Source organism: Taeniopygia guttata, chromosome 5, assembly GCF_048771995.1.
Source record: "Taeniopygia guttata chromosome 5, bTaeGut7.mat, whole genome shotgun sequence".
Classification (NCBI taxonomy): Eukaryota; Metazoa; Chordata; class Aves; order Passeriformes; family Estrildidae; genus Taeniopygia; species Taeniopygia guttata.
Window position 1 is genome coordinate 62,898,394 of NC_133030.1, and position 26,635 is coordinate 62,925,028.

At 41.5% G+C, this 26,635-nt stretch overlaps 1 protein-coding gene across 8 annotated transcripts in view; it reads left to right on the plus strand.

Annotated features, from left to right (window-relative positions):
* NIN (ninein) overlaps positions 1 to 25,947 on the plus strand; it is a 62,856-nt gene extending 36,909 nt beyond the window's left edge. For 3 of the 8 annotated variants that reach the window (XM_072930595.1, XM_030275284.4, XM_072930596.1), the window contains exons 15-30: positions 214 to 335; positions 587 to 1,113; positions 1,807 to 3,780; positions 4,957 to 5,082; positions 5,896 to 5,965; positions 6,668 to 6,883; positions 7,197 to 7,310; positions 8,566 to 8,688; positions 9,219 to 9,332; positions 10,305 to 10,451; positions 11,226 to 11,393; positions 12,173 to 12,322; positions 12,845 to 12,943; positions 15,674 to 15,844; positions 21,141 to 21,254; positions 21,896 to 25,947. In XM_072930595.1, coding sequence (XP_072786696.1) covers positions 214 to 335; positions 587 to 1,113; positions 1,807 to 3,780; positions 4,957 to 5,082; positions 5,896 to 5,965; positions 6,668 to 6,883; positions 7,197 to 7,310; positions 8,566 to 8,688; positions 9,219 to 9,332; positions 10,305 to 10,451; positions 11,226 to 11,393; positions 12,173 to 12,322; positions 12,845 to 12,943; positions 15,674 to 15,844; positions 21,141 to 21,254; positions 21,896 to 22,105 — 4,445 coding nt within the window. In that variant the 3' untranslated portion in view covers positions 22,106 to 25,947. Of the gene's footprint in view, positions 1 to 213; positions 336 to 586; positions 1,114 to 1,806; positions 3,781 to 4,956; positions 5,083 to 5,895; positions 5,966 to 6,667; positions 6,884 to 7,196; positions 7,311 to 8,565; positions 8,689 to 9,218; positions 9,333 to 10,304; positions 10,452 to 11,195; positions 11,394 to 12,172; positions 12,323 to 12,844; positions 12,944 to 14,062; positions 14,124 to 15,673; positions 15,845 to 17,592; positions 17,651 to 18,903; positions 19,413 to 21,140; positions 21,255 to 21,895 lie in introns of those variants that run through there. The other 5 variants (XM_072930598.1, XM_072930601.1, XM_072930597.1 and 2 more) reach the window with 5 other exon arrangements.
* The last annotated feature ends 688 nt before the right edge of the window (positions 25,948 to 26,635 follow it).

Below are 26,635 nucleotides of genomic sequence, written 5' to 3' on the forward strand. Positions count from 1 at the left end.
TTTAATGTTAATTTGGACTGTGGCTGCTGGACCAAATTTAAAGCTGAAGTGGAAGTTTGCAGTTACTTGGCTGTGTTTGTGATGGGAGTTTGAGAGCTGCTCAACGAATTTGAACTGATGAAATAATTCTTTTGAGAATTATATCTGTCTATGTATCGTATAATTAATGCTTTTATATTTATATAAATTATTACTTGATTACTATTTCTAAAGGACTCGGTTCAGAAGACTGCAACCCATTAAATATGAGCATAGAGGCAGAAATGGCCATTGAGCAGATGAAGGAGCAGCACCACAGGGATCTGCATCACCTCAAACAGGAGCTTGAAGACACAGTAAGTGTTGGAATGAGATGGTCTTTAAGGTCCCTTCCCACCCAAATCAATTTGGGATTCTATGTTCCCAGTAAGAAATAAAGCTGAGCACTTATGCATTCTTTCCAGAGAAATAAATATAAGTTGCTGAAATGTAAACCAAAATATTCAGTAGAACGAATATACAAAACTAGATGGAAATATTGAAGAAAACATCCCTGTGGAATATTCTGTGGAAAATGAACAAATCCATCCCATTTTCCCTTCTGCAGGTGAGCCATTATGAAAAGCAGCTGGATGAGACAAAAGCCCGCTGGGAGAAGGAGCAAGAGGATATGAGGCAGAAGTATGCTGAGGAGATGCATGTCATGGAAAAGCAGATCACTGGCCTTAAAAATCAAATAGCAGAGCTGCAGGGAGAGGCAGCAGCGTTCAGGGGGCAGCAGGAGAAGCTGGACTGTAAATACAACGAGGAGAAAAACAATTTACAGATGCATTTCGATGAGGAGAAAGCCAATCTGCAGGAACGGCTGAGGCAGGAGCATGAGGAGGATGTCAGGGCCAGACTGGAGCAGGCGAGTGAGAAGTTCAGGCAGGAACGTGAGGAGCTGATCCAAAACAGTGTCTGGGTGGAGGAGAAGATGAGAGTTGTGGTGCAGGCGCTGCAGGAGGAGAAGGGGGAGCTGGAACGTGGCTTCCAGCAGCAGCTGAAGAGGCTGGCGGAGGTGCACGCCCTGGAGAAGGAGGAGCTCCAGGAAGAGCTGCTGAGGAAGCACCAGCAGGAGCTGGAGGAGGAAAGGTGAGTGTCACCTCGGGTGGGGACAGTGCTGGAGCCTGGTGACCGAGGTGAACCCAGTGCAGAAACGCTTCCCTGGTGGGGAATTCCAAGTGTCCTGACTGCCCAGTGCTGTTCCTGCTCTGTTCCACAGCACTGGGCTGCTCTCCAGGGTTTCTTCTCTTCTGACCTTTCTCAAGCAGATTTAGATTCATTTTTAGCTCGCCCAGAGGCAACAATAGTGTTAAAGCATAACCAGGAGTGATTAACTCGAGCTCTGTTCAGGATCCCTGTGCTCCACAAACCCCTTTAGAACTCGTGGGTTTGCAGAGTTCTTTGCTGAAGAAGGAAAGGGGTGGCAGGGAAGTGCTTTTAGCCAACACAGAGTGTCAAAAGAAACTGAAGCCACCCCGGGGTGATGGGGGTGAGAGCATCTGCCCCCCCCAAAATCTGAGCACAGGAACTGAAGGGCACGTATTGCACATGAAACCTTTTCTGAGGACATTCCATGAGTTGTTGCACTTTTCCAAGGCAGTTTTTCTTTTTGAAGTTTCACCAAATTGCCTCGAATTTAACTTACAGCTCCCAGAAACACCCATCCAATAGTGGGTGTGGAAAAAAAAAAAAAAAGTAAATTTCCAACTTGTTTTATTCAGCCTAAAAAGCCACTTTAATCTCTGAGGTAGTTTAGTAATATCTTATGTTAACCATGTCTAGGAAAAAAATGGCAAGTGACTATAACAGAAGAGCATCTCATGCACAAACTCAGTTCTCTGTGGACACACAAACACTTGTGAATAAATATGAAGAAACCCTCCAGAGTCTGGAAGGACGTTACCAGCGAGAGCTGCAGGAACTTGCAGAGCAGCAAAGAGAGGAGAAATCCCAGTGGGAGTTTGAAAGGGATGAAATTGCTCAGGAGGTGGCTGAAGCCCACGAGCAGCTGAAGGAAAGCTTGGCAAGTGAGAAGGCTGTTTGTTGTGCCCTGACCCAGGAGAAGGATCTCCTGGAGAAGAATTTCAAGGAAGAAGTGAACAAGTTGGTGTGTGAGAGGGAGCAGCTGGAGAAGGAGCTGCGGGAGCTGAGGAATGCTGCCCAGGAGCAAGAGGAAAAGATGAAGGAGAAAATAAGCCAACTCCAAAATGACCATGAAAAAGAGCTCAAGGAGAAAGCTGAACATATATCCACAGTGGAGCAAAATGGGAAACTGGTTAGGGAAAAGCTGGAGAGACTGGACAGTGAGTATAAGCGAGAGAAAGAAGAGCTCAATTCCAAACTTCTTGCTTTGGAGAGTTTAAACAGAGACATTTGTGAAAGAGCAGAGACAGAAAAGGCTGAGATGGGTTTGGAAGTCTCAGACCTCCGAGGGAAAATACAGAAATTGCAGTGGGAAACACGGAGTTTTTCTGCTCTGCAGAGCTATTACAGGGTCCTGGAGAGTGAGTATGCAAAAGCCAAGAGCCAAATCGCTGCTTTTCCTGGAGCAGCTCCTCTGGGAGATGATGGGGATGTTCTCCAAAACCTGCAGAAGGTGCACGAGCAGGCAGTGAAGGAGAATGTCAGGATGGCTGCCCAGATCCTGAGGCTGCAGCACCGGCTGGAAGCAGCAGAGCAGGAGCTGCAACTTCCCAGTCCCAGCTGCTCCCAGTCTGGCTCAGAACCAGAGGAAATGGATCCCAGTTTTGAAGGGTTGCCCAGTGATTGTCATGATGGAGCAGATTTCAGTGTCCTTCCACCCCTGGAGGCTGGTACTACAGACCTGGAAGAAATGTCAGAGGCAGATTGGGATTTGGAGGAGGGATGTGTGAAAGCCAGAGCTGGTGGCCACCCTGAGGCACAGGGATGTTGGATCCAGGGAAGTCAAGCAGCTTTGGATGCTGATGGCAACCAGGATTGTGATAAAAACCTTTCTTGGGTACCCCTGCTGCCAAAAAAGAGAGAGCTGGAGGAAGTTCCCGAGCCAAAAGCGCTGCACAACGATATCACACAGCAGAAGGTTCATCTGCTAAATCACAGAAGAGCTCCCAAAAATAAAGGGTTTGTTTCTGGTGCTTTGAAGATGCAGGTGGAGCTGGAGAGGGCTGAAGAGCTGAGTGAAGACTCTCTCATGCTGGATCACCCTCTTGGGGCAGCAAACGGTGACCTGAAGAGCGTAATAGCTCAACTTTGGAAAAGGATGGAAGAGCTGGAAGACAGATCCACGGCACAGGCTGAACTTCTGTCCCTACAAGAAGAAATTCAGCTAGAAAACGAGGATCTGAAAGCTGAAGTGATGCAGTTAATTGAAAAAAACAGAGTGCTGGAAGACAACCTGCATAGGCTGAGAAGGCTTTGTCGTGAACAAGAAGAAAGCGAGGTGAAAAGCGTAAAGTTTGAAGAAGAAAACGCCAAATTCCTCATGCAAGTTAAACAATTGGAAGATGCCCAAGAACAAGATGCTCAAGGAAATGCAGATGTGCTGAGTGAGAGGAGAGGTGGGAAGCTGGAAGAACATCCCACGGTGTTCACGGGCCGGCAGGACAAGAATCCCCAAAGCGACAGCGCCGTGCCACAAGCGGGAAAAGCAGGAATGAGGGAGCCCAAGGCCCAGGTGGAGGAGAAGGCTCTGGCTCACCCAGAGGAGAGGAGGGCAGTGACCCAGGGCTTGCAGAGCACGTGCACTGAGCTGCAGCAGAAGGTTGACCTGCTGAGGTAACGTAACGCGGCGTTAGCCACTAACCCAGCGCTGCCTCGGCTGCTCCTTTAACCACCCTAGTTTAACTCTGATTTAACTCTGAGTAGCAACCAGTGCTGTGGACTCCTAACTCCTCTAATCGTGGATAAAGACCGCTGGAATAAATATCTGTGTGTGACTTACTCCTCCCTGTGCCCGCCACCTAAGCAGGAGCACCTGCCAGCTGTCCTGTGTGTGGATGTCACCGTCACCGTGTGTAGCTCCAGCACCAACCCATTGTATTTCCGTGTCCAAAACCCATGGTAACACTTCCAGAGTGCTTTGTAGCTTTTACTAATATCCACATCGCTCAGTTTGTTCCCTTTTCTAGAGGTGAATGTTGCTCACAAGGCTAAAATTGCTCCTGTTTTTCCTCAGTGTTTCGGTGAATGCTGTAGAATTATGGTAATTTGAAATGCTTAAAGTGCTTCTATTTTTCTCAGTATTTAAGTTAATATTAGAGAATTATAGGGACTTTTTTTCCCAGTTAGCAAACCCTTAGGAGTGGGGTATGGTAAATATAGTTATAAAACACATATTCATGATATTATACTCATCATAGGTTTTACCTACTTTTTTTAACTACTGTGTTCCAGCAAGGATTTCTTTTTTTTAATATGGATAAAGTGGCTACAAGTGGTTTAATTATTGTTCAGCATCAGCTTCCTGCAGGAAATTGTTCTTTCAGGTGTCCCACCATGGCTAAGTTATTTCTGTGCAGTCTCCTGAGGACAGAAAAAACACTTCCCAACCGTGCTGTTCCCAGAATTCTGAATTCCAGTTGGGGAAACAGCTCACTCTCCTGGCAATTGCATGTTGTGGTGTTCAGTTGTTATTTGTAGCTTAAGAACTCAAAAATATGTAGAATATTAGTGTGAAGCTTTAGATTTTGACTTACTTGAGCTGCTCAAAAACATGCCCTGAAATCCCAGGGTTTTTTTTAAAGTTTCTTGTAAAAATGTGGGTTTTTTTGAACAAACTGGGGGAGCGCTCCTGCTGAATTAATGTAAAATATAACTACACCATTTATACATAAAACAAGGCAATTGTAGCTTTGTTTTTGAAGCATTACAGGTAGCTCTGACTTGGGGGACTCTCTCCCTCTCCAGGTGTCCTACAGGAACTTTCTCACTTCTCTCCTGTCTCTGGCACAGGTGTGAGGCCGAGAAGCTCCGCGAGGAAAACGCCGTCCTGAAAAAGGAAGTGACTTTATTAAATGAGGAAGGGAGCGCTTCCAGCCTGAAACTGAGGGAGCTGAATGGATCCCGGGAAGAAATGAGGTGAGAATTGCATGGGGAATGCACCCTGTGATGCCTTCAGGCTGTTGTGTGGCTCAGCCACAATGGGTTCATCCCTTCTCTCCAAGCTCCTTCGTGTGTTAGGTGCTGTACAGATCCAAAATGGGGTTATTTCATGGTGCTGTTGGAAATCCAGCAGGTTGTCAGGTTATTCCTCATCCTTTTCCCTGCCCCAGCTTGTCCTGCCCATCCCCAGAGCCAGGCAGGGGTTCAGCTGTGGGCATTGAGGTGACCCAGTAACACGCACAGGACTGCCTTGGTGACCTGATGCAATTGTTTGTGCTTCAGCAAAGGCAGGGAGAGGCTCACCTGACAGATTATTCCAGTGCTTGGGTCTTTGGCAAGTGCAGAACCATCCATGATCCTGGGATTATTCTTCCCCTCTAGGAAAATCCCACATGGGGCACCTTGAGAGGTTGAGCACTTGCCAAGTTGATGCAGAACAGGGATGCTGAGCAATAAATAAAAAAATATCCACAATTAGCATTTCTGGTAGTGTTTTAAAAAAACAGCTCATAAGGTTGGAAAAGACCTCCAAGATCATCAAGTCCAACCATTAACCCAGCACTGCCAAGGCCACCACTGAGCCATGTCCCCAAATGCCACATCCACATGGATTTTAAATCCCTCCAGGGATGGGGATTCCACCACTACCTTGGGCAGTGAAGAAACCTTTCCCAATACCCAATCTAAACCTCCCCTGGCACAACTTGAGGTGATGTTCTCCTGTGCAATCCTGCAGTTGTGTATATTGATAATTGATTTTAGTGTTAATGAGCTTTCGTTTTTCCACAGGCAGAAGATAGAGGCTGTGAGAAAGGAGAAAGTGGCTGTGCAGAAGATGGTGGACAACCTGAAAAAGCAGGTGTGTGCCCTGAGCCCAAAAACTTCTCTGTAGAAACCATCACTGCATCAAAGCTGTTCCTTGGATAGTCAAAAAGACAGCTGCAGACAAGCATTTTATGAATTTAAATGTTTTGGTGACTGTTTTGTTGCCTCTTTGGGGTTGATTTGAGGCTTGCTTGAGCTGCTCATAAGACACAAGCTGTAATTGTCCAGCTTACAGGTCTGAGAGCACTTTCCAAAGTCAACTTGGAAAGTTTATTTTATAGAAATACAAAGTTTAAACCTTTTGTTTTGTAGTTTTTATGCAATTCTCTGCAGTAGCCCATGGAAAATATAGATTGTGATTCAACCTCTACTTATTTCCCAGATGGCTTGGACTAGGAATTCTGCCGGTTGTATCCTTGTGGCTGCTACTTTTATTTTAAGGGTGGCTTGTTATAATGGGTGAAATAAAAAGGATCAATTACTTTTTACATCCATGCCATCATGGTATTGCTTAGGAAAATACTTGCTCAGAATAATCTGTTAGGATAACCCTCAAAATCCACACCAGCATGGCAAAGTGTGCTGTGTTGGGTGACTGGTGTGATATGATTGGTCTCTAATTATGACAAATTATTTGTTTGGAGTCACTTGTCAGAGTGGGACTTGTCAGACCTTAATAGAAAGGGAATATCCAAAATCTCATTCCTGGTGTAAAATCACTGCTGTCCCCACTCAGGTGGCTGATCTGAAGACCAGGAACCAACAGCTGGACTCTGAAAACACAGAACTCAGCCAGAGGAACTCCAAAAACCAAGCAGATGTGCAGGATCTCAATCAACAGCTGGCAAGGGTGCTCAAGCAAAAGGAAAGGGAAGAGGGGAAGTGTACCCTGGAAGAATGGGAAAAGGAGAGGCTGCTGCTGAAAGAGGAACTGGAAAACTCCAAAATTGAGGTACAGGTTTTGGTAGGACAGTTGGACTTTGGGGGCTTTGGAATTGGTATCTCTGTCCTGGGATGGCATTTCAAAGCTGAGCTTTGCTAAGTGCTGGCTTAAACAAAGCAGCAGCCAAAAGCCAGGAGGGAAAAATGTGCAGGTTTGTCTTGAAAACACAGCTTAGGGGTGCCAAATATTTCCCTGCACTTCCCAGCATGGCTGCTGTTCATCCAGTGCTGTCTCAGCTCTATCCAGGGGCTGCAGCATCCTCTGCTTAAACTTTGCTCTGTGACTCTCCTAAATTGAAATCTGAGCCTTTTATTTTTTGCAGTCATCAAATATGGTGTCGTCTTTGGAGATGGATTTGTCAAAAATGAAGGTTCAAGCTCATCTACTGGAGCAGGAGAACCACATCCTCAAGCAGGAGCTGGAGAAGACAAAACAGGTTTGGCATCCTCTTGCCCAGAGGAGCTGTGGCTGTCCCTGGATCCCTGGAAGTGTCCAAGGGCAGGTTGGGTGGGGCCTGGGGCAGCCTGGGAGAGTGGAAAGTGTCCCTGCTTATTCCAGAGGGATTGGAACTTGATGACCTTTAAAGGTCCCTTCCAACCCAAACCCTTCTGGGATGCTATTTGAGTGCCATCAGATAAATTTTCACCATCTCTTTATGGATGAAATTTTCACCATCTCTTAGTGGATGAAAATTAAGAGGTGGAAGTAGTTGATTTCTTTAAAGAAAGGTCATAAAACTAAGGGAATGTAACTCCTCTTCAAACAGTTTCCAGGTGCAGCACACAATTCTTCAAATAAGGTTGGGTTCACTTAGACTTTGCCAAAAGATTTTTGGGAGTAGTGGATCTACAAAGAGAAGCTCTGGTTGAGATAAAGATTTAAAGCTCTATTTAAGGGATAGACAGGGCAAGTGGGATCCACAGGAGAACATTTCCCTGTTTAACTGGATATAACCCATTTTAGCTCCATTTAAGGAGTGAGCTCTTCCAGCATGCCCTGTCAGGGAGAATTCCTGTTGCTAAACCCATCTGGAGATCTGGGAGTCTCACAAGGTCTGAGGATAATTTCCTGGAGAGCTCAGTTATCTCCTGTACAAGCACAGCTCAATTGCCTGTAAATATATGCTAATAAAAACAGATAATGAAGGCTTCAAACGAGTAATTCCCTGATTAGGGCTCCACAAAGTCATTTTCTGCACACTGTAAAACACTCAGTTGAGGCACCCAGTGCTCAGGGTAGATAATGGTGTTAAAAAGCAAAAGCAGCTGAGGCCTATTCAGAAAGGAGAGGATTGTGGCTGGAGTGTAATTACAGGAGATGGAATGAGGAAAAGGCAGTGATAAAGCACTGGGGCAGTTGGGAAAAGCATTGGAAGTCAGCAGTGCAGTGATTTTCCCTCTGTGTGTTTTAACACACGGTGATTTCCATGGCATATTACGGAAAAATCCTTCCCTGTGAGGGTAGTGAGGCTCTGGCACAGGCTCCTGGATCCCTTGGAAGTGTCCAAGGACACCTTGGAGCAACCTGGGATAGTGGAAGGTGTTCCTGCTTATTCCAAAGGGATTGGAATTTGATGACCTTTAAAGGTCCCTTCCAACCCAAACCATTTGGGCATCCCCTGATTTTCGTGAGGGTTCCCCAAATACTGTGACAGCATGAAAATGCAACTCTGAGGGTTTTGTTTCCCACAGCTGCCCAGATGTCCTGATCTCTCTGACCTTCAAAATGAAGTTTCAAGTTTAATCACTAAAAATGAAAAGCTGCAGGAAGAGAAGGAAGCCCTGAGTGAGGAACTGAACAGATGCATTGATAAGGTAAGAAAGGACTGCAAATCCACATCACTATGTGCTCTAAAGGGCTGTTTAAATTCCTGTATTTGTATCAACTTAACCTGTAAAACTTCTCTGGGTGTTTTTTCCTCACCCTCAAGCTAAATAAAGGCTTAATTGCCACTGTTTAGATTTTTTTTTTTTCCCTAGCTGGTCTTAAGAGAGGAAAGCTTAAATTCTGGAGCACAGCTTTACTGTAATTTGATTATGTAGAAAATTCCAAACATTGCAAGGAAGAGAGGCCTGGATATAAATACTGCAGCAGGACAAGGAAGACAGTGTTCTTGGACTTTTATTGCATCTCTAACCTACTGTAACTCTGAACTGGAGCAGAGCAGTCTGCACACTGTAAATAATAATCCCATTGTGTGGAAATTTAGGGAACTGAGGGGCTTTTTACTTTCCTGCATTTTCCTTCCTTCCTTAGCTTTAACTCCCTCTAGGGTAACCCATGAAGTCAAATGGAGTCAAAAACAAATTCCTGAGTGAGGATTTCTGATGTAATCTCATTGCAGGTAGCTCAAGTCAGCTGCCTGGAGAGTGCAATTGGCAGCCTGAAGCAGGAGCAGAAATCCTGGGAGCAGCAGAGTCAGGCACTGAAAGCACAGCTCAGCCTCTCCCAGGACAAGGTATGAAACACTGATTTATGTTCTAGCTCTGGATAAAAGCATTTTGATCATCTCCTGTAGTGCTTTTTCTCATGAAAGCCCCTCCTGATGCTGTGCAGCTGAGAACGGCTGCTTGAGGGGCTTTCCAAGTGAGGTTCTTAAAGGACAAAAGGAAACTTGTTACACACAGTGAGGGATTTTTCTCTCTACAGACAAGTTACTTTTGCCAATTCCCTCTGCCTGGTGATTCCTAAAATGCTGCAGAGACTCTGCTGTTGCTCCTCTGTCCTGGTGCAGGCTCATCCTTCCCCAGGCAGGGATGGGATCAAGTGGTTCCCTGCTTGGCTGAGCATTCCTGGAGTAGGAAGAATTCCTGCCAGGAAGAACAAACAATTCAAGGGAAAGCTTCTTTCCAGGATATCACAGTAAATGCTCAGGGCTGGAAGATGTTTCTGGTGAATGCAGCACTGTGGTTCTATCCAAAGTGGGTGGCTGCAAGCTTGGAACAGAAAGTTGGGAAATAATTTGGAATCATAGAGTTTTAAGGGTAGAAAATCCCTATAAGACTGAGTCCAACCATTCCCCCAGCACTGCCCAGGCCACCACTGCCCCATGTCCCCATGTCCACCCAGCTTTTAAATCCCTTCAGGGATGGGGACTGCACCACTGCCCTGGGCCGCTGTGCCAATGCTCAAAAACCCTTTCCATGAGGAAATTTTCCCTAATATCCAATCTAAACCTCCTCTGACACACCTTGAGGCTGTTTCCTCATCCTGTCCCTTGCTCCCCAGGAGCACAGCCTGACCCCCTTCAGCTCCACCTTCCTGTCAGGGATGAGTAGAGAGCAATAAATTCAATTTAACGTTTTCAAAGGAGGAAAGCATTGTTTTAACTTCACTCCTTCCATCAGAGAATCCTAAATACCTGGGATACCTGATCCACACAGGGAATCTTGATCCAGCAAAAGCCAAGCTGTGTTCCTGTTCCTTCCAGGTTCAGAGCCTCAATGAAACTCTGCAGAGCACCAACCTCCAAATGTCCAGGCTGAAATCTGACCTGCAGGTGACACAGCAGGAGAAGGAAGGTCTGAAACAAGAAGTGATGGCATTGCACAAACAGCTGCAGAGCACCAGTGAAAAGGTAAAGGGCTTCAGGCATCTCAGGAGGTAGCTATAATTATTGATAATGGATATCATGTGCAGGTTTTAAGGTGATTTTTAAAAACTGTATTTTTTAAAACGTGGACAGGCAATGATCAGTCCCTCTCCTGAGTCTCCATTCTTCCCTAAAAGAAACCTTTTGCCAGTCAAACCCCCAAATCTGTGGGCAATGCATTAATTTACACCTATCAACTATAAAAATTAAACCAGTCGTTGGTAGAGGATCTAATTTTCAGTGCAACTTGACTTTGAAAGGTACAGAATTACATCAGCCTCTCAGCTAATGAGGATTTGTAACTGAAGGAGGTTGTAGACAGCAGTCTTGGGATTGCTGTTATGAATTCAGTTACTAATTTGGCTTGTTTGCCATGTAATTAAGGAATATTTAATGTCCACGTGGAAAAGAGGCTGTTTCAGAATTGTACAACAGGAGCTAAATTACAGCTATTAGTGCATAATATACAATACTGAGTTCTGTTTGGCTCTAAGGAGAGCATAAATTGCTTTTTTTGTGTTGCTGAACTCTGTGCACTCCTTGTGCACACAGCTATTATCCATCATTTTAATAGAGGGAAGCACTTGGGATTGCACATTGGATTTCTTAAGGGAAAACAGTGAGTGGGCTGGGAGGGAGATGGGAATGCTGCAACTTTGGAGCCTGCACTTACTGAAAATCCACCTAAAACCCACCTGAGTAGAGCAAATGTCTGCTTCTTTGTTGAAGGCCTAACCCTGCAATTCTGTCTGTCTTAAGAACCGGGTTCTGGAAGTGGCTGTGCCTCCCTCAGGGCTGCAGGACCAGCAGGGGCTGATCCATTGGGATGAGCAGGAGCAGGAGCAGAGGCTGCTCAGGCAGGAGAACGAGAGGCTGCAGAGGGAAGTGCAGAGCACTAAAACAGACCTGGCTCACTCCAGGGAAAAGGTAAGCTGGGCAAGCTGGCTCTGGAAGTCACTCAGACCACAATGCATAGCTCACAATCCAAGCAGGTTTTGAATATCTCCAGAGAATGAGACTCCACAACACTCCCAGGATACTTCTTTTCTTTAAAAGACAATCCTAAAATCCTTTAAAAATCCAATATTAAGAATCTTTTTGTTAACTTGAAGTTGGACTGAAACCTTGGACAAGGACTGGTAATCTTTTTGTTAACTTGAAGTTGGACTGAAACCTTGGACAAGGACTGGTAATCTTTTTGTTAACTTGAAGTTGGACTGAAACCTTGGACAAGGACTGGTAATCTTTTTGTTAACTTGAAGTTGGACTGAAACCTTGGACAAGGACTACCGTCCTTGTCCAAGGTTTCAGTCCAACTTCAAGTTAACAAAAAGATTCTTAATATTCCTAACATTCTTCTTGTGCAATTTCTTGGCTCACAGTTCTTAGTGGATTATGGGGAGGATGAAGGGAAAGAAGGCCAAGATATCAAAGCAAATATGTCCAAAATATCCCAGAGTTGCCCAGAGAAGCTGTGGCTGCCCTTTGATCCCTGGAAATGTCCAAGACCAGCTTGGACAGGACTTGGAGCAGCCTGGGATAGTGGGAGGTGTTCCTGCCCATGGCAGGGGTGGGATGGGTTGGGATTTAAGGTCCTTTCCAACCCAAACCATCCTGGGATTCTGTGATTCCAAAATCTGGTATTTTAGAAGAAGTGCAGCTATCTGGAACATCTTTTCCCATTTGTTCATCCCTGATCTCCTCAGATCCGACAGCTGGAATCCACAATCCTTTCCCTAAAGCACCAAAAGCACCAAAGCCAGGCAGGGATTGTCAAAGCCATCGAGCAGGAGAAGCTGAGCTTGAAGAGAGAGTGTGAACAGCTTCAGAAGGAGTTGTCATCTGCAAACAGGAAGGTGAGTTTTGGGTGGTAAACACACAATTCAGTGCAGGGGTTTCCATCTCTCAGAAGCTCAAGGGATAAGCTGTGTTTTAAGTGTGTGGAACATGGACAGGCAATGATCAGTCCATCCCTCGAGTCTCCATTCTTCCCTAAAAGAAATCTTTTGCCAATAAAACCCCCAAATCTGTGGACAATGCATTAATTTACGCCTGTCAGCTGTAAAAATGAAACCAGTCATTGATCTAATTTTCAGTGCAACTTGGGTTTGAAAGGTACAGAATTACACCAACCTCTCAGCTAAGATAATTTTCTTCTGCTGCTCTGAATTTTGTGCTCTTTGCCTCTCACAAATCTTTGTCTGAAGGAGCTGACAGGGCTCTGTGCATCTGCTGTGAGACAGCTCTTGTAGCAAAGCACTTTTCCAAATACTCCTGGTTTTTAGACTTGTCTGGGTATTCAGTGGTTCATGAGGGGGGAAAAAACAGATGAAATGAGAAATTGCTGCTTTTCTAAGGAAACTTTTTGTCTCTGATAGATCAGTCAGATGAATTCCCTTGAACGTGAACTGGAAACCAGCTCAGAAAACGAAGGGCTGAGAAAAAAGCAAGTCAAGCTGGATGATCAGTTAATGGAGGTACTTTTCAATCACTGTTGACTGTGGGCCTTTATCACTATTTTAGTGAATTTATTTTATTTTAAACAACTTATGGATGTGTAGCAACAGAGAACTTAATCGAAACTAGAAGAATTAACCTCTCCTGATTTTTAATCTCATCTTTCATAACCAAGCAAACATCCTGCTCTCTGAAGCATGTTTTGCTTAGTCATAATTCACATATGGCTTCAGATATAAAATCAAATAGCAAAGAAATTTGTTTCTGTACTTGTGGCAAGGCTGACACTTCCCTCTTCCTTCCCAAAACATGTCACCTCAAATTTCCTATCTAATGGTTGTGTGATGCTGCTCTTCATATAGAAACCTGTTCTTATTTCCTCTGTGAATGATTTGCTGAATTTGAGCTTAATATTATCTAAATCATGGAAAAAAAAAAACAATTTACACAGCTTACTGTTAATTTAAAGGCATAAGTGAAAACTGTAGTGGAGATTCTTCCAAAAGCTGCTGTAAAAGTTCTGCAGGAGATGGATCATGGTGGATATCAAAATTTAGGAGTGTTTGGTTATAGGAATGGGCACCTTAAGTGTGTATTGTGTGTCCCATAAGGTCAGCCCAGACCTCCAAGTTCTCTCTCAGTAGTCTTGCCTAAATTTGATGTCCTGGATTTGAGTTTAAAACATAATAATAATTTTTTTAAATCCTACAATTTTGACTTGTTCCATAAGTCAGAGCATCTTTTAGATGAGGCTTCTATAACACTTCATAAATGGCTTCATGTTTTTCATCAAATGGGAGCCATTAGGCTGAAAATCCTATGTAATTAGTAATAAAACTGTAAAAACCTAATTAGGAAATACGAGATTTTGACAAGTTAATGAAAAGACTGTTTTTATTCCTTGTGAATTTATTTATATAGTCTTAATTAAGCATTGGGAAAATGCCAAACACTCAAACCCATAAACACCCACCCTGGCATTGCCTTTTCTCCTGAAATGTGTATTTCAAACAGGCAGGATTTTGTTCCTCCTTGAAACCTTTTCCCAGCAGGTGTGTACAACATTCACTCAGGGATTTGTGACTTCTAACTCTCTCTTTTGTGCCTGTTCTCCTTTTGTCCATGGCTAACGTGGCTAGAACTCAGTGGTTGGAACTAGCAGAGAAGGGGGCAGTTCTCTCTCTGAAATAGTGTGTGAAGGTAGAGCAATCATTTTTAATGTACCCCCATAGCATGGAGAAAACACTTTTTTTTTTTTTTTTTAATGGATTTTTTTTCCTTTTAATTCCATGCATCTCTTAAGTAAAGAAGCCACTATTCATTTCAGTGTCAATTTTGGACAGCTGCAGCAGGTTCTTTGTGGTTCTGCACCCCAAGGAGCTGCGTGTTCCTAAGGGATTGCCATGAAAATGGACACAAGTCACCCCATTGCTTCCAAAAGAACTAAAATTGGAAGTGGGAGAATGAAAAGTGGCTTCCTGCTACCCCATTGCCTGTGAGGCTTGAAGGTGTTTGCATATTTACCTCTGGTGCCTGCATGCTTTTCCACCAGACTGTCCAATGTTTCCTTAAATTAATTAATTTCTGATCCCACTTGGCATCATCCTGGTAGTTTAGCAAGCTCATGGTTGTTCCATTTTCTTCCACGGATGAAAACAGCAGGGCTGTATTGTTTTCATTGTTGTTTCATTAGTAATTATTTTTAAGATGCTGCTAACACTAATTGACTATTTCCTCATTAGTTACTCACATGTTTTACAACTTGACAGAAGCCCTGAAAGAAATTCCACCAAAAGCTCATTATTTTCATTGTTTATATTGTAAGGAAAAGAACACTCCTTTACAGACAGAGAACCCTTAGATAGCTTTAAAAAGTACAAATAATTTTATTTTGAAGTATTTATAAATGTTTTCTGTTTACCTGGACCAGCAGAGATAGGGATGGTAACAGGGCCAGAAGAGCTGCACCATTGTGAAAAATATTTACAGTTAGAGATGAAGTCAGTAATTGAAATATTATCCAAATTGGTAATTTTGCTAGTTGTGAAAGGGAATTAAAATCAGCTATGAAAGGGAATTAAAATCAGTTGTGAAAGGGAAATGAAAATCACCAAGATAATCTTATACACCTTTTCCTAAGGGAACAGAGTAATGGTTTTAAGGCAACAGGACCTTTATGGAAAGAAATTATTAATGCTACACACATTCCAGATACAAATGAGTTTGTCTGAACCTTAAAGGTTTTTACTGTCCAGCTGTGGTCCTTTTTAGTATAATTAACTCTTCCACCTAACTGTGAGTTACTTACCTGGGTTTTGCTTTAGCCTGGAAAAATTCTAAATTATTTCACATGACTGTCTTAGCTTTTAATATCTCCACAGTTAGGAGTGAACATTAGGAAATATCTATAGGGTGTTATATACTGAATTCTGGACATAATGTCAGAGATAAATGTTCCTTTTCCATCCTAAAGACCAGAAATAACCAGCACAACTTCAGCCTTCCCCTCGAAATGGGAAATTATTGCTACTTAAAGCTCACCAACTAAACTTTGATAGGAATTCATAAAAACTCAGTGACTTTCATCATTCAGGCCTGAAGTGATGAATCAAAGCCCAGCTTCCTTTGTGTGAAATTCCATCTTTTTGTCACCTTCTGTCACCGAGCTCAGGTTTCTCTTGCAGAGAGAAATCTGAGAGCAAGCTGGCAGAAGGAGCAGGTGCTGATGTTGGAATTTTGGCATTTTGCAGATGCTGCAGTCCGGGGGGATGCTTAGCCAGAGCTCCCAGCAGCAGGGCTGTGCCACGGTGCCCAGGGAACAATTCCTGCAGCTCCAGCAGCAGCTGCTCCAGGCAGAGAGGAGGAGTCAGCACCTCCAGGAAGAGCTCCAGAGCAGACCCTCGGGGACAAACATGCAGCAGGTAAGCTCCCCCCACCCTGAAAGTGAAGATTTTTAAAGTTGGCTTGGGGGTTTTTGGGTTTTTTTTTATTCTGGTGAGATCCATTCTCTGTTTATGCCAGTTCAAAAATGAAATTTCATGGCAGCAAGGATACGTGCAAAAAATGCTGTTTAGTATGGTTAGCCTGAGCCAGAGCTTTGTTCTGAAGTCCTCTGAATTTTTTTTGAGATCAAACCACTCCCATCCACATTTAACTGGTTTTTCTCCTTCTGCTCCATGTGCAGAGGCTTTTTTTTGTTTGTTTGTTTTGTTTCTTTATCTCCTGATCGTGTCTGGAACTCTTATTTTTAAAATACACCACACCAGATATTGCACAGACATCCATCACATAAAATCCTAATTTGTGCTGTTGCTGTCACATGGAGTTGTGTCAGTTGTAGCAGGGCAGAACAGTAATTAATCCTTTTTTCTAAGGATTTTTTTCTTAATCCTTTTTCTTCCTGATTTGGCCATGAGGCAAGACAATGTTACTGTTGTACAGAAACTTCAACGTTGGCATTTCTGAGGGAAAACCAATTCCAAGGAAGATTAATTCATCCACTGCCCACATTGGGCAGAGTCACTTTTAGTGTTAATTATTTACCTTTTAAAACTGAATTATAGGCAAGAGAAAGGTTTGCATCTGCCATATAAAAACTGCCAAATTATTCTTTTCTTCAAAAAGTAATTGGATCTCTAAAGCTTTGGCTCAGGCCAAATAAGGTCTTAAAATAATATTACAACTCTGCCTTATGAGAAAAGATAAAACTCTAAGTAACCTAAAAGTATATTTAATATTTTATCTATTTTAGATTAGATATTATTTAGATTTCTACTTAGATTAGATGAATAAATTAGATAAAATACTATTAGCTATTTATTCATCTGGTAGCGGGAAAAAAAAACACTCCTCTTATATTTTAAATTTAGATTGCAGTTATACTTTAAAATTATACCTTAAAATAATAATAATAAGATCAAAATTTTGAAGCTCAAAAATCTCTGAATGTGGTAATAGGTATTCCAGAAAAAAAAAGGTATTGTGGAGAGAGTGTAGGCAGTAACCAGTTTTTAAAGTATCCAAAACTTGGAGTAAATTTCTTTTTTTAAAAGAAAGGCATAAAATCAAAATGTTTCATTAAAAAATAAAAGCAAATAATTTCAGGTTAAGTAGAAATAAATTGATTATAGGGTTTCTTTTCAGAAGTGCATCACCACAGGCTGAAATACTTGGTCCTGTGTACCATGGGGAGCAAAATGTGCAGTTTAATTTAAAAATCAATCAAAGCCATATTGCAGCAGTGGGGAAATGAATGTCCTGGGATTGCATTAGGAGTGATGAGTTTGTAATTTAGATTTTGGAACAATCTGCAAACGAGTCACATCCTGGAACTTGCAGTTCTAGAGAGGAAATGCTCCTGCAATTCCTGGAAAAGCTTTGTGAATTTAAAAACACTTAGAGAAGCTGTGCTAATATTTGCTGTCAATGCACTAATGCATTTAATCATCTTAATTTTTTTGAGTGAATAGTCTGGTTTGTAACACCCTCTTTTTATTACATAACTTTCTCAATAATTATTAAAAACCTGTAGTTGTAAACAAAGCCAGACTTGTTTGTCTCCACTTTGTAAGCACCTCCTGCTTGAATCTCTGTTGATTTTTCTTTGCCATCCTGATTTTTAGGGTTTGACACTTAGTTGAGCTCATGTCCCTTTTAATGTCCCCTTCAGCACCCTGAAAGCTTCCATCCTAATCCCTCTCCATCATCCTTTCACCAGTGAGGACAAGGTCAGGTTATCTCCCTGCTTTTCTGTGTAAAATCAGTCATTTAGTTCTGCTGCTGCTTTGCTTTTTGCAGCTTTCTTAGATCCTGTGTAATGAGGGATCCAAAGTTATCCTCATTATTTTTTTCTTTTAATGGAATTATTTTGTCTTTATCCTGCTTTGCAGTTTTCATTGCTTTTTGGTTCTCTGTGGTTTTTCATTCATTTTACAGTCAGTTCCTGAGTTATTTTCACCCAAAGGCTGATGTTACATGTTTAAATTTCACTAAATTAAATTATAACTCCTGAGCTGTTTGTACTGTGTTAACCTGTCTGGACTCTTCTGAATTTCCCATGACTGTTTCTGCTGTGTCCAGTGCTGTGATTACCTCATATCCCTTTCTCAATTACCAAATTTGGGAGCTTGTTAATTACCCAGTATTTCCCAAAGCTTGCCTAGCACTGATTAATATTTGAGTTGCTCAGTTCCCCCTTTGTACAGCTCTTTATTTCAAATTTCGTATCACCTCTGACCAGCTGTTTGTTCCCTCTGAGGAAAAAACAACAAAGTTTGAGATACAAAATGCAAAGTTTTCAATGGAGGGCCAGTTTGGCTACATTTTTCCCAAATGCTTGGCAATCTGTGAGATTTTATATATTTTTTAAATATATATTTATATATAATGTTTGGCTGCATTTTTCCCAAATGCTTGTCAGTCTGTTAAGTTTTTATATAGATATTTAAAAAAAAAAATATATATTATATTTATATATCATGTTTGGCTACATTTTCCCCAAATGTTTTGCAATCTGAGATTTTTATATAGATATTTTTAAATATATATGTATTATATTCATATATGATGTTTTGCTACATTTTTTCCCAAGTGCTTGTCAATCTGTGAGTTTTTATATATATTATATGAGATTTTCATGCTATAAATGAGATTTTTAGAGAGAGAGAGAGGAGGATTTACTCTTTATAAATTTTGCTAACTTAATCACTGCCACTGATTTTTTTAAAAAACCTTAGATGTAGAAAATACCCCCTCAATCTCTCAGCTGTGTAGTGCTAATAATAATAATTACAGCTATAAAATATAAGATAATCTGCATGTTTTTTCTCTTTGTGTGTGTATTTTTTTTTTTGTCCTGCGTTGCTTGCTTTGCTTGTATTGGTGATTTTTTTTTTATATTATTTTTTGCTTGAAGTGTTGATGTTTTGAAGAAAAACCTGGATATCAGGGTGAAGTATTCCCACTTGCCTTCTTTCTCTAGGCCTTGCTACCGGAGCAGCGAGCAGTGCATGCAGATTCCTACAGGAGGATTGGGCACCTCTGACACCTCTGCCTGCTCTTCATCCCATTCCTTTTCCATGATAAACACACAAAAACACAGAACTGGCATAAGCTGAGAAAATTGTGGATCAAATTTTCTTTCCCCCCCTCTTTTTTCCCTTTTTTGTCCCAAAAAAACAGCAAAAAAAAAGGTCTCCTCAGTGTTATTTTCTTATTTATTTGTCTAGAAGCTATTTTGTGAAAGCTCAGAAGCTTCCAGAAGCTTTTTTAAATTTGTTACAAACGGGTTTTATTTATGTTATTTAAATTGTGCAGTTGTTCAGTATGGGAAAGAGCCTATTTTTCTCAAATGGTACTAATTTTATATGAGATTTGAAGAAAACCTGGGGTATTTATACTGCATTTTTGTATAAGATGTATAAACTTTTTAACAGGGAAAGATGACTTTTTTTGATGTAAATGAAAAATAAAATCTTTTTTTAAGCATAATGTCTCTTGTCTTCATAGATATCAATAATTTCCACTTCAAGAATTAACAGGGTTTAGACAAAATATTTATCTTTGATAATGAACATTGTTACATCAGGACTTCTGGGCAATATTTGTGGTGGGGTCTACTAGAGTACAGAAGCTCAGCTTTTCTTTAGCAGATGTACCTGAAAAATTAGGAAAATGAGGAATCTTCTACTGCTGTGGCCATAAAATAAAAAGGGAAAATTATTGTTTATTGGAGAAAATTCTTTCGTTTTTATTTTGTCTCCAGCTAGGATTTTAATAAAATTTCATTAATTTATTGGGATTTAATTAATTTATTTAATCCTAATTTAATTAAATTAGGATTTTAATACTTTAATAGTTCAGCAAAACACCTCTTTAAGGCCTGTGATTTTTCTAGTTGGAGCCATGAACCATTTCAGCTGTTTTCTTGTAAAGATCTTTTTTCTCCTATTTTTAATGACCTTAAAGCTGCTGCCTGAGCTGACTTCTCTCATTTAACATGAAATAATGTGAATTGAGAATATTTAAGGCAAAAAAATCCAGGGATCACAGGTATTGAGACTTCTCTAATTCTTCTTTTCCACATAATTACTCACTCAGTGCTCCTGCAACCAATGGGAAGTGGAATAGTGAATTCCAGGGTTTTGAATGCCAATAAAATTCCATTAATTCAGAAAAATATCCACACCACCCACACTCTAAAACTGTTTTCTATGTGACTCTTAAGCTTTTTAATTAAAATTAATTATTATATAACCTCATACACAGATTTTAATTTCTGATGCTACAGCAAATAAAATGTTGAGTGAGTTCAATCAGCCCCTGAAGGAATAATTTTGTAGGGTTTTAGACGAGGAACTCCCTACCTGAAGCAGATTTTCATTTATCCTCCTCCACAGGTGGGATGGGTTTGGGTTTGAAGGTGTTTTATTTTGGGTTGGTGCTTTCTCAAACTTTATCTCTCCTCAAATCACTGCCTGGAATTTGAGTAACAAACCAGCATTAAAATAAAGTCTCAATTTTCCTGCAGTCAGTGTCGAAAGTTCCTAAATCCAAACAAGTTCTTTTGTAATTCCTGATGTTTCTTTTTTTTTTGGGGGAAAATTTCCCTCAGGTGTTGGTGTAAAGGCCTCATGACACAGAATTATGATTCTTTTAGTTACACTGTCACCTTGCTGAAGAAAAAAGAAAAACTAGTTTTTAGGAATATGAAAACTAATCTAAAAAGATGTAAAAAATGAAGTTTGGAGTCCTGCTTTTTTTGGGTATTACTCAATTTCAAGGGATCTTTGGCATGGGAGAGTTACATTGTCAAACATGACCTTATGACTTCACCTTGTTTTTATTCTAAAACCATTAAATTGGCATTTTGTTTCCCACATTCATCAGAAATTTGGCAGCACCAAAGAACAAGAAAAGGAAATTATCCAGCTCTGACTTCCAGATAATACAGAACATTAGAATTTTATGTAATTTTTCCTTGAGTTGGTATAATTTCAATTATAAGTTGCTTGGAAAACCAGTGCAATGCTGAAAGTGTCCTTTAAGTGCTGCCAGAATATTTTGCTTCTATGAAGGTTTTATTAATTTAGTTGCCTCTTAATCAGACTGAAGTGTGGAGGGCCACCTATTTTCTTGAGCATAAACTGGAAAAACAAAATAGACTGCTGAATGGGAACTGATTTTTAAGTGATTTTTCACATAAATGTTGCTTTCCAGGGGGATCACGAGCAGCTTCTAAAAATGATGGAAGAGCGGATGATGGACGTGGAGCAGAAATTAAGGCTTGTGAAGAGGCTTCTCCAAGATAAAGTACATCAGCTGAAAGAACAAGTAAGTGTTCTTGGACTTCCTCAAACCTTCCCCATTCCTTCTTTAAACCCCTAAGTGGGGAAAAGCTGCCAAGCTGTTGTTCAGAATAAAGATATTTAATAAAACCAGAGCTCAACTACAGCACAGTTGCCCAAAACTTCATAAAACTCCAAACTGGGGACTGAATCCACTACTCATTAGTCTCCTAAATCAGGAAACAAAAATCAAATTTCAGCTGAGGATGCTAACTGGAAAAGGATGCTTAGAAAAGGAGGAAAAAATAATTTCTGGAGGAGAAAATATTGATTTCTTTGAGGCCTCCTACCCCAAATTCATCCTGTGTTTGATGTAGTTTTGGGGTTTTTGGAAGTATCTCTGTGGGCTTGTGGTTTCTCTTGTGCACTAAATTTATCCTTGAAGGATAAATGCTGTAAAGGAGAATTCACCTGAAAAAATGGATTTTAAACCCTCTGTTATCTACCCCATCTCCTTAAAAAAACCTTTCCAGCCTCAAAACTTTCACAGCATCTCTGTGTTTTTAATGAGGAGTGGGGTTTTACTTTGATATTTGAGCTATAAATAACATATTCACCTACTTCCCCACCTCCTTTGGAGTTTTAATGTGCCATTTGCTGAGTGCCTGTGTCCCATTCCCAACCCAGCTTGCCAAAAACACCAAGGCAGATGCCGTGGTCAAGGATCTCTACGTGGAGAACGCGCAGCTGCTGAAGGCTCTGGAGGTGACAGAGCAGAGGCAGAAAACTGCAGAGAGGAAAAATTATTTACTGGAAGAGAAAATTGCCAACCTCAACAGGATAGTGAAGAACTTGGCCTCCCCCTCCTTCAGCCCAGCACCAGAGATCAGGTCATAGCAGAAGCTGCTGTGTGTCACAGCCCCGTGCACTTTACTGAAATGGGAATATTTCAGCTTCTCACTGTGTTGCCTTTTTTTTTTTTTTACTGAATGAGTTTTTGTTACAAATGCCTCCCCAGAGAGCACAGAGCTGATTCCCAAAATGGACACTACCAAAGGAGAATGTTGTTGGTTGCTAAACTGGCTTTCTGCTAAGTTTTGCCTAAAAATAATCATCACTATGTAAGAAAAAAAAAAAACCCAAACTTATGTTTATAGGTTAACTCAGTTTGGCTTTCATTTAAAATCCAGATTCTGAGTTTCCTGTACTGGATCATCTAGATTGGAGCTAAGGCCTAAAGTAAACTCATGTTGAACTGAAAACAATATTTTCAGCTTTCATGCTCCAAACCTAGAAATGCTGAGGGGTCAGTCTTCAACACTGTCAGTAGAAATGTTATTGAAGGCAAGACTTTGCTGGTATGGTCTGTGTCCTGTAAACTGATTCTGGTTTCTCTAAAGCAATTATTCATTAGGCTTCTGGGTTGTTCTTCATGGCTATTTCTCTGCAGAGCCCAGAAAAAAAACAAAAAAACCCGGTTTATTTAAAATATAGTACTAGACTACTGCCTCCAACTAAATGTGACAGAATTTCATCTGAAGAAATTTCCCAGCTAGCAGATAAAGACTATTATTTCCTTTTTTGTTTTAAGGCTGTGCTGCCACACAAATCTGAACTGTGGAGGCCTTACTGGTTTTGTATATGGAAATAAGTTAAACCAAGGAAGAGTCACTCAACAGAAGCAAAGATGGGAGTTTTGTTTATGTGATTTGTAAATTCAGTAAAGCAGTGCAGTGTATTTATTGAACAGCTGGCAGAAGAATGAAGAAGGGCACTTGGAGGATTTTGTCAGTGGGATCCTGTTGTTGGAACCCTCATGAACGTGGAGCTTTGCCAGGAATGCAGCATTTGTTCTGACCTGAGGAATCATTTGGAAAAGTCTTGTCTTTTGTGTTAATCCTAGTGCAGAATCTAAGCCTGTCATTAGTTGTGGAGAAGCACATTCAGTGTCATTATGAAGAACTCAGGGAGTAACAACCTAAATCAGCTTCCTTCAGCTATAAATGTGGGTATTAAAGTCAGCAGAAGGAGATAAACACACTTTAGGGAAAGCAGGATAAACCCAATTGGATTTGGGTGAGTATTTCCTTGGTGCTCCTCACCCAAGTAGCAGAGGAGCATCAAGGTTTGGGATGAGGGTGGTACCTCCTCCTGGGTCAGGAGAGAAATGCAAATTTTTGGGAACACCTTCAAGACAGAGGGGTTTGCCAGAGAAGCAGCTGGATGAGAGCCTGCCTGCTCAAGGGTGTGTGTGTGTTAACCTGCCCTGCCTCCCCCAGAGCAGCCAGGCACAAAAATTCTGGAATACTTGAAACTAGACCTCTTAAAATGCAAGAGATTGGGAGGGGGAGGAAGAGGTGCTTTGTCTCAGAGAACACTGGCAAGCTCATCATTCTGTCAGGAGCCAAAAGTCCTCCAGAAACTGGGGTAACACAGCCTGCAGGCTGTGGAGGAGCCTCTGGAAAATGAGTTTTACTGTGTACTGATGTGGCTGAGAGGGTGTTCCCTGTGTCTCTGGGGGTACTTACCAATTTTAGAGGGTTTGTGGACTGGACTAGGCACAGGAAGTGAACTTTTCCTCCTCCTTTTCCTCCTCCTTTTCCTCCTCCTTTTCCTCCTCCTTTTCCTCCTCCTTTTCCTCCTCCTTTTCCTCCTCCTTTTCCTCCTCCTTTTCCTCCTCCTTTTCCTCCTCCTTTTCCTCCTCCTTTTCCTCCTCCTTTTCCTCCTCCTTTTCCTCCTCCTTTTCCTCCTCCTTTTCCTCCTCCTTTTCCTCCTCCTTTTCCTCCTCCTTTTCCTCCTCCTTTTCCTCCTCCTTTTCCTCCTCCTTTTCCTCCTCCTTTTCCTCCTCCTTTTCCTCCTCCTTTTCCTCCTCCTTTTCCTCCTCCTTTTCCTCCTCCTTTTCCTCCTCCTTTTCCTCCTCCTTTTCCCTATCTATTGCTTTGTGCAGGCAACAAAGTGGAAATGGAAATGGAATCATGGGAGAACATCATGTTGGAGTCCTGATAAATTATTTCACTGCTGTGCTCTTCTAAATGCATGTAGTGGAGATTTCTCCAAGTCATCCCAAATTCAAGGAATTTACAGATTTTTTCAGAGGCTGCAAAAATATTTTCACAAACTGGAAGGGTCTGAAATTGATAGAAATCTGAGGGTTTAAAAAGCTGAAGTAGTGATTTCTTGGTCTCTTTTCTCAGCAAGTGGTCTGAGTTACATGATAATAAATCTCTGTGTGGGTACCAGGGCTGTGTGTTGGGAATTTGAGCACACCCTAAACCCATGCTCTGGAAATTAGCAAAGTTCCAAAATATTTCCAGGAAACAAAAGATATGAGGTTCGGAACTGTATTTGGAAAAAAAAATTATTATCTAGTACATTTTAAGACTACTTCATACCTTGACCTTGATTTACTTGTGTCTGTAACCAAAGTCTAAAAGGAAGGAATGAAAATGTCACTTAAATTATTGTGCAGTTACTTTCATGTTGCTCACTTTAAAGGCTGGACTATTTAAGTAATTCTTTGAATCTCCTGGTAGTTACCAGGCTTTTATAAACCAAACATAGACATTGCTAGAGCACAGCACCAAAATGGGAGAAGCAGAAATAGGGAAAAGGGACTTTTGGCTTTTCCTTTTCTCCCCTATCCTACTTTGCTGTACTCCTCTTTCACTAATCTTCAAAAAAAAAAAAAAAAAACTCAACTACAGGAGAGAGGAGGAGGAGGAAAACATCCTGTTGGTAAATACCTTGAGGCAAAACTGCAATTTCAGTGGAAGATTTGTGTGGATTCATTCTCAGAAGTGCCTTTTGCCTCCCTGTGTTGTACAGGACAATTCAGGACAATCCCTTCCCAAAAGGAAGGATCAGAGAAAGGCAGAGCTGCTTCCAGATGGGTGGCACGTCGCTCCTGAATTCTTTGTGTCAGCTCAGAAGAGAAGCAGCTGTTTTACAAAGTCCAGGCTACTGAAAATAAGCATAAGAAACACATAATTTATTAAGCATTTAGGGGTGTTTTGTGCATGAATGTGTCTCCTATGCAGAATAGGCAAAAACCAAAGTATTTAATGTTTATTTTGCAGTCAAAAATCACTGAACTTTTAGGCCTTGTTCCTACAACAGGTCCTGCCACGTCATATATGAACTACTTCATTACCACAAAGTATTTTAAATGTTTTCAGCTCTTACTTTATGAATCACTGTGAAAATAAAGGCACATGGACATTTCAGGTTGGGGGTTTTGGAAGGGGACAGACCCCAAGTTAAATAGAGGTGTACAAAATTCACGCAGTTGAAGTGCTGCTTGTCAATTTAGAATGATTTAAAAGTCTACACGGTGGCTCCAAGTAGTACTTTAAATAAAAGGAAAAATTGAGTTGCTTGAATTCTGGTTGAGGAAAGAAACGGGATTTTAACATTTTTGATTTTAGCCAGGTAATGTGTTAGGTACAGCAGGGGGAAACAGTCTGGATTGATCAAGACTAAAATCCTTTTGTTTACTTCCAGCACATGCCATCCCTGTCACTCAGGTTTTCCATCATTTACCTGTCCAATCTCCTGTTTGGTGTCATTTCATGACAAACAACTTCTGTATAAAGGAAAACAAATGTATATTTTTTTTTTCTACTGAGTTTGTTTTGTTCTGGTGTAATATATTGTCCTTAGAACATCATGTAAAGCTGAGAGAGGAAGCAACTGACACATTATTTATAATGAGCATAAAAAATACATTAATGTATGATGCATACTTGTGTCTTTTTGGTTTTTATCCAGCATGAAAATAATAGAATAATTTGGGTTGGGAGGGATCTAAAGCCCATCCATTCCCACCCCTGCCATGGCAGGGACACCTTCCACTATCCCAAGGTTGTTCCAAGCCCTGTCCAAGCTGGCCTTGGACACTTCCAGGGATCCAGGGGCAGGCACCACCTCTATTCCCATGGATGTTGTAAACACATCAAATAGTATCTGCAAGTTTATCAAAGGCATGCACAGTAATAAAAAGGATGGCTTGACAGCTGTGAAAAAGTAGTTTTTGCATTACAAAAGTACGAAATTGAAGTGTAAAAAGCTGACAGGTAGTGAACACACCTTGGCTTATGTTCAGCTGAAGTTGCATCCCTACTTTTCGCCTTTATATGGGAAGTACTGAGGGCTTGTTGCAAGAGTTTCACAGAGTCCTGGGGTGGGAAAGGCAGGAGGGGACCACCGTGGGTCCCTGCTCTTGGTCAGACAGGGGTACAGGGGTACAGAAATGTGCCCAGCTCTGGGCCCCTCATGACAAGAAACACCGAGGGGCTGGAGTGTGTCCAGGGAAGGGAAAAGAGCTGGGAAGGGGCTGGGGAGTTCCTGAGGGAGCTGGGAAGGGCCTGGAGAATCCCTGAGGGAGATGGGAAGGGGCTGGAGAATTCCTGAAGGAGCTGGGAAGGGGCT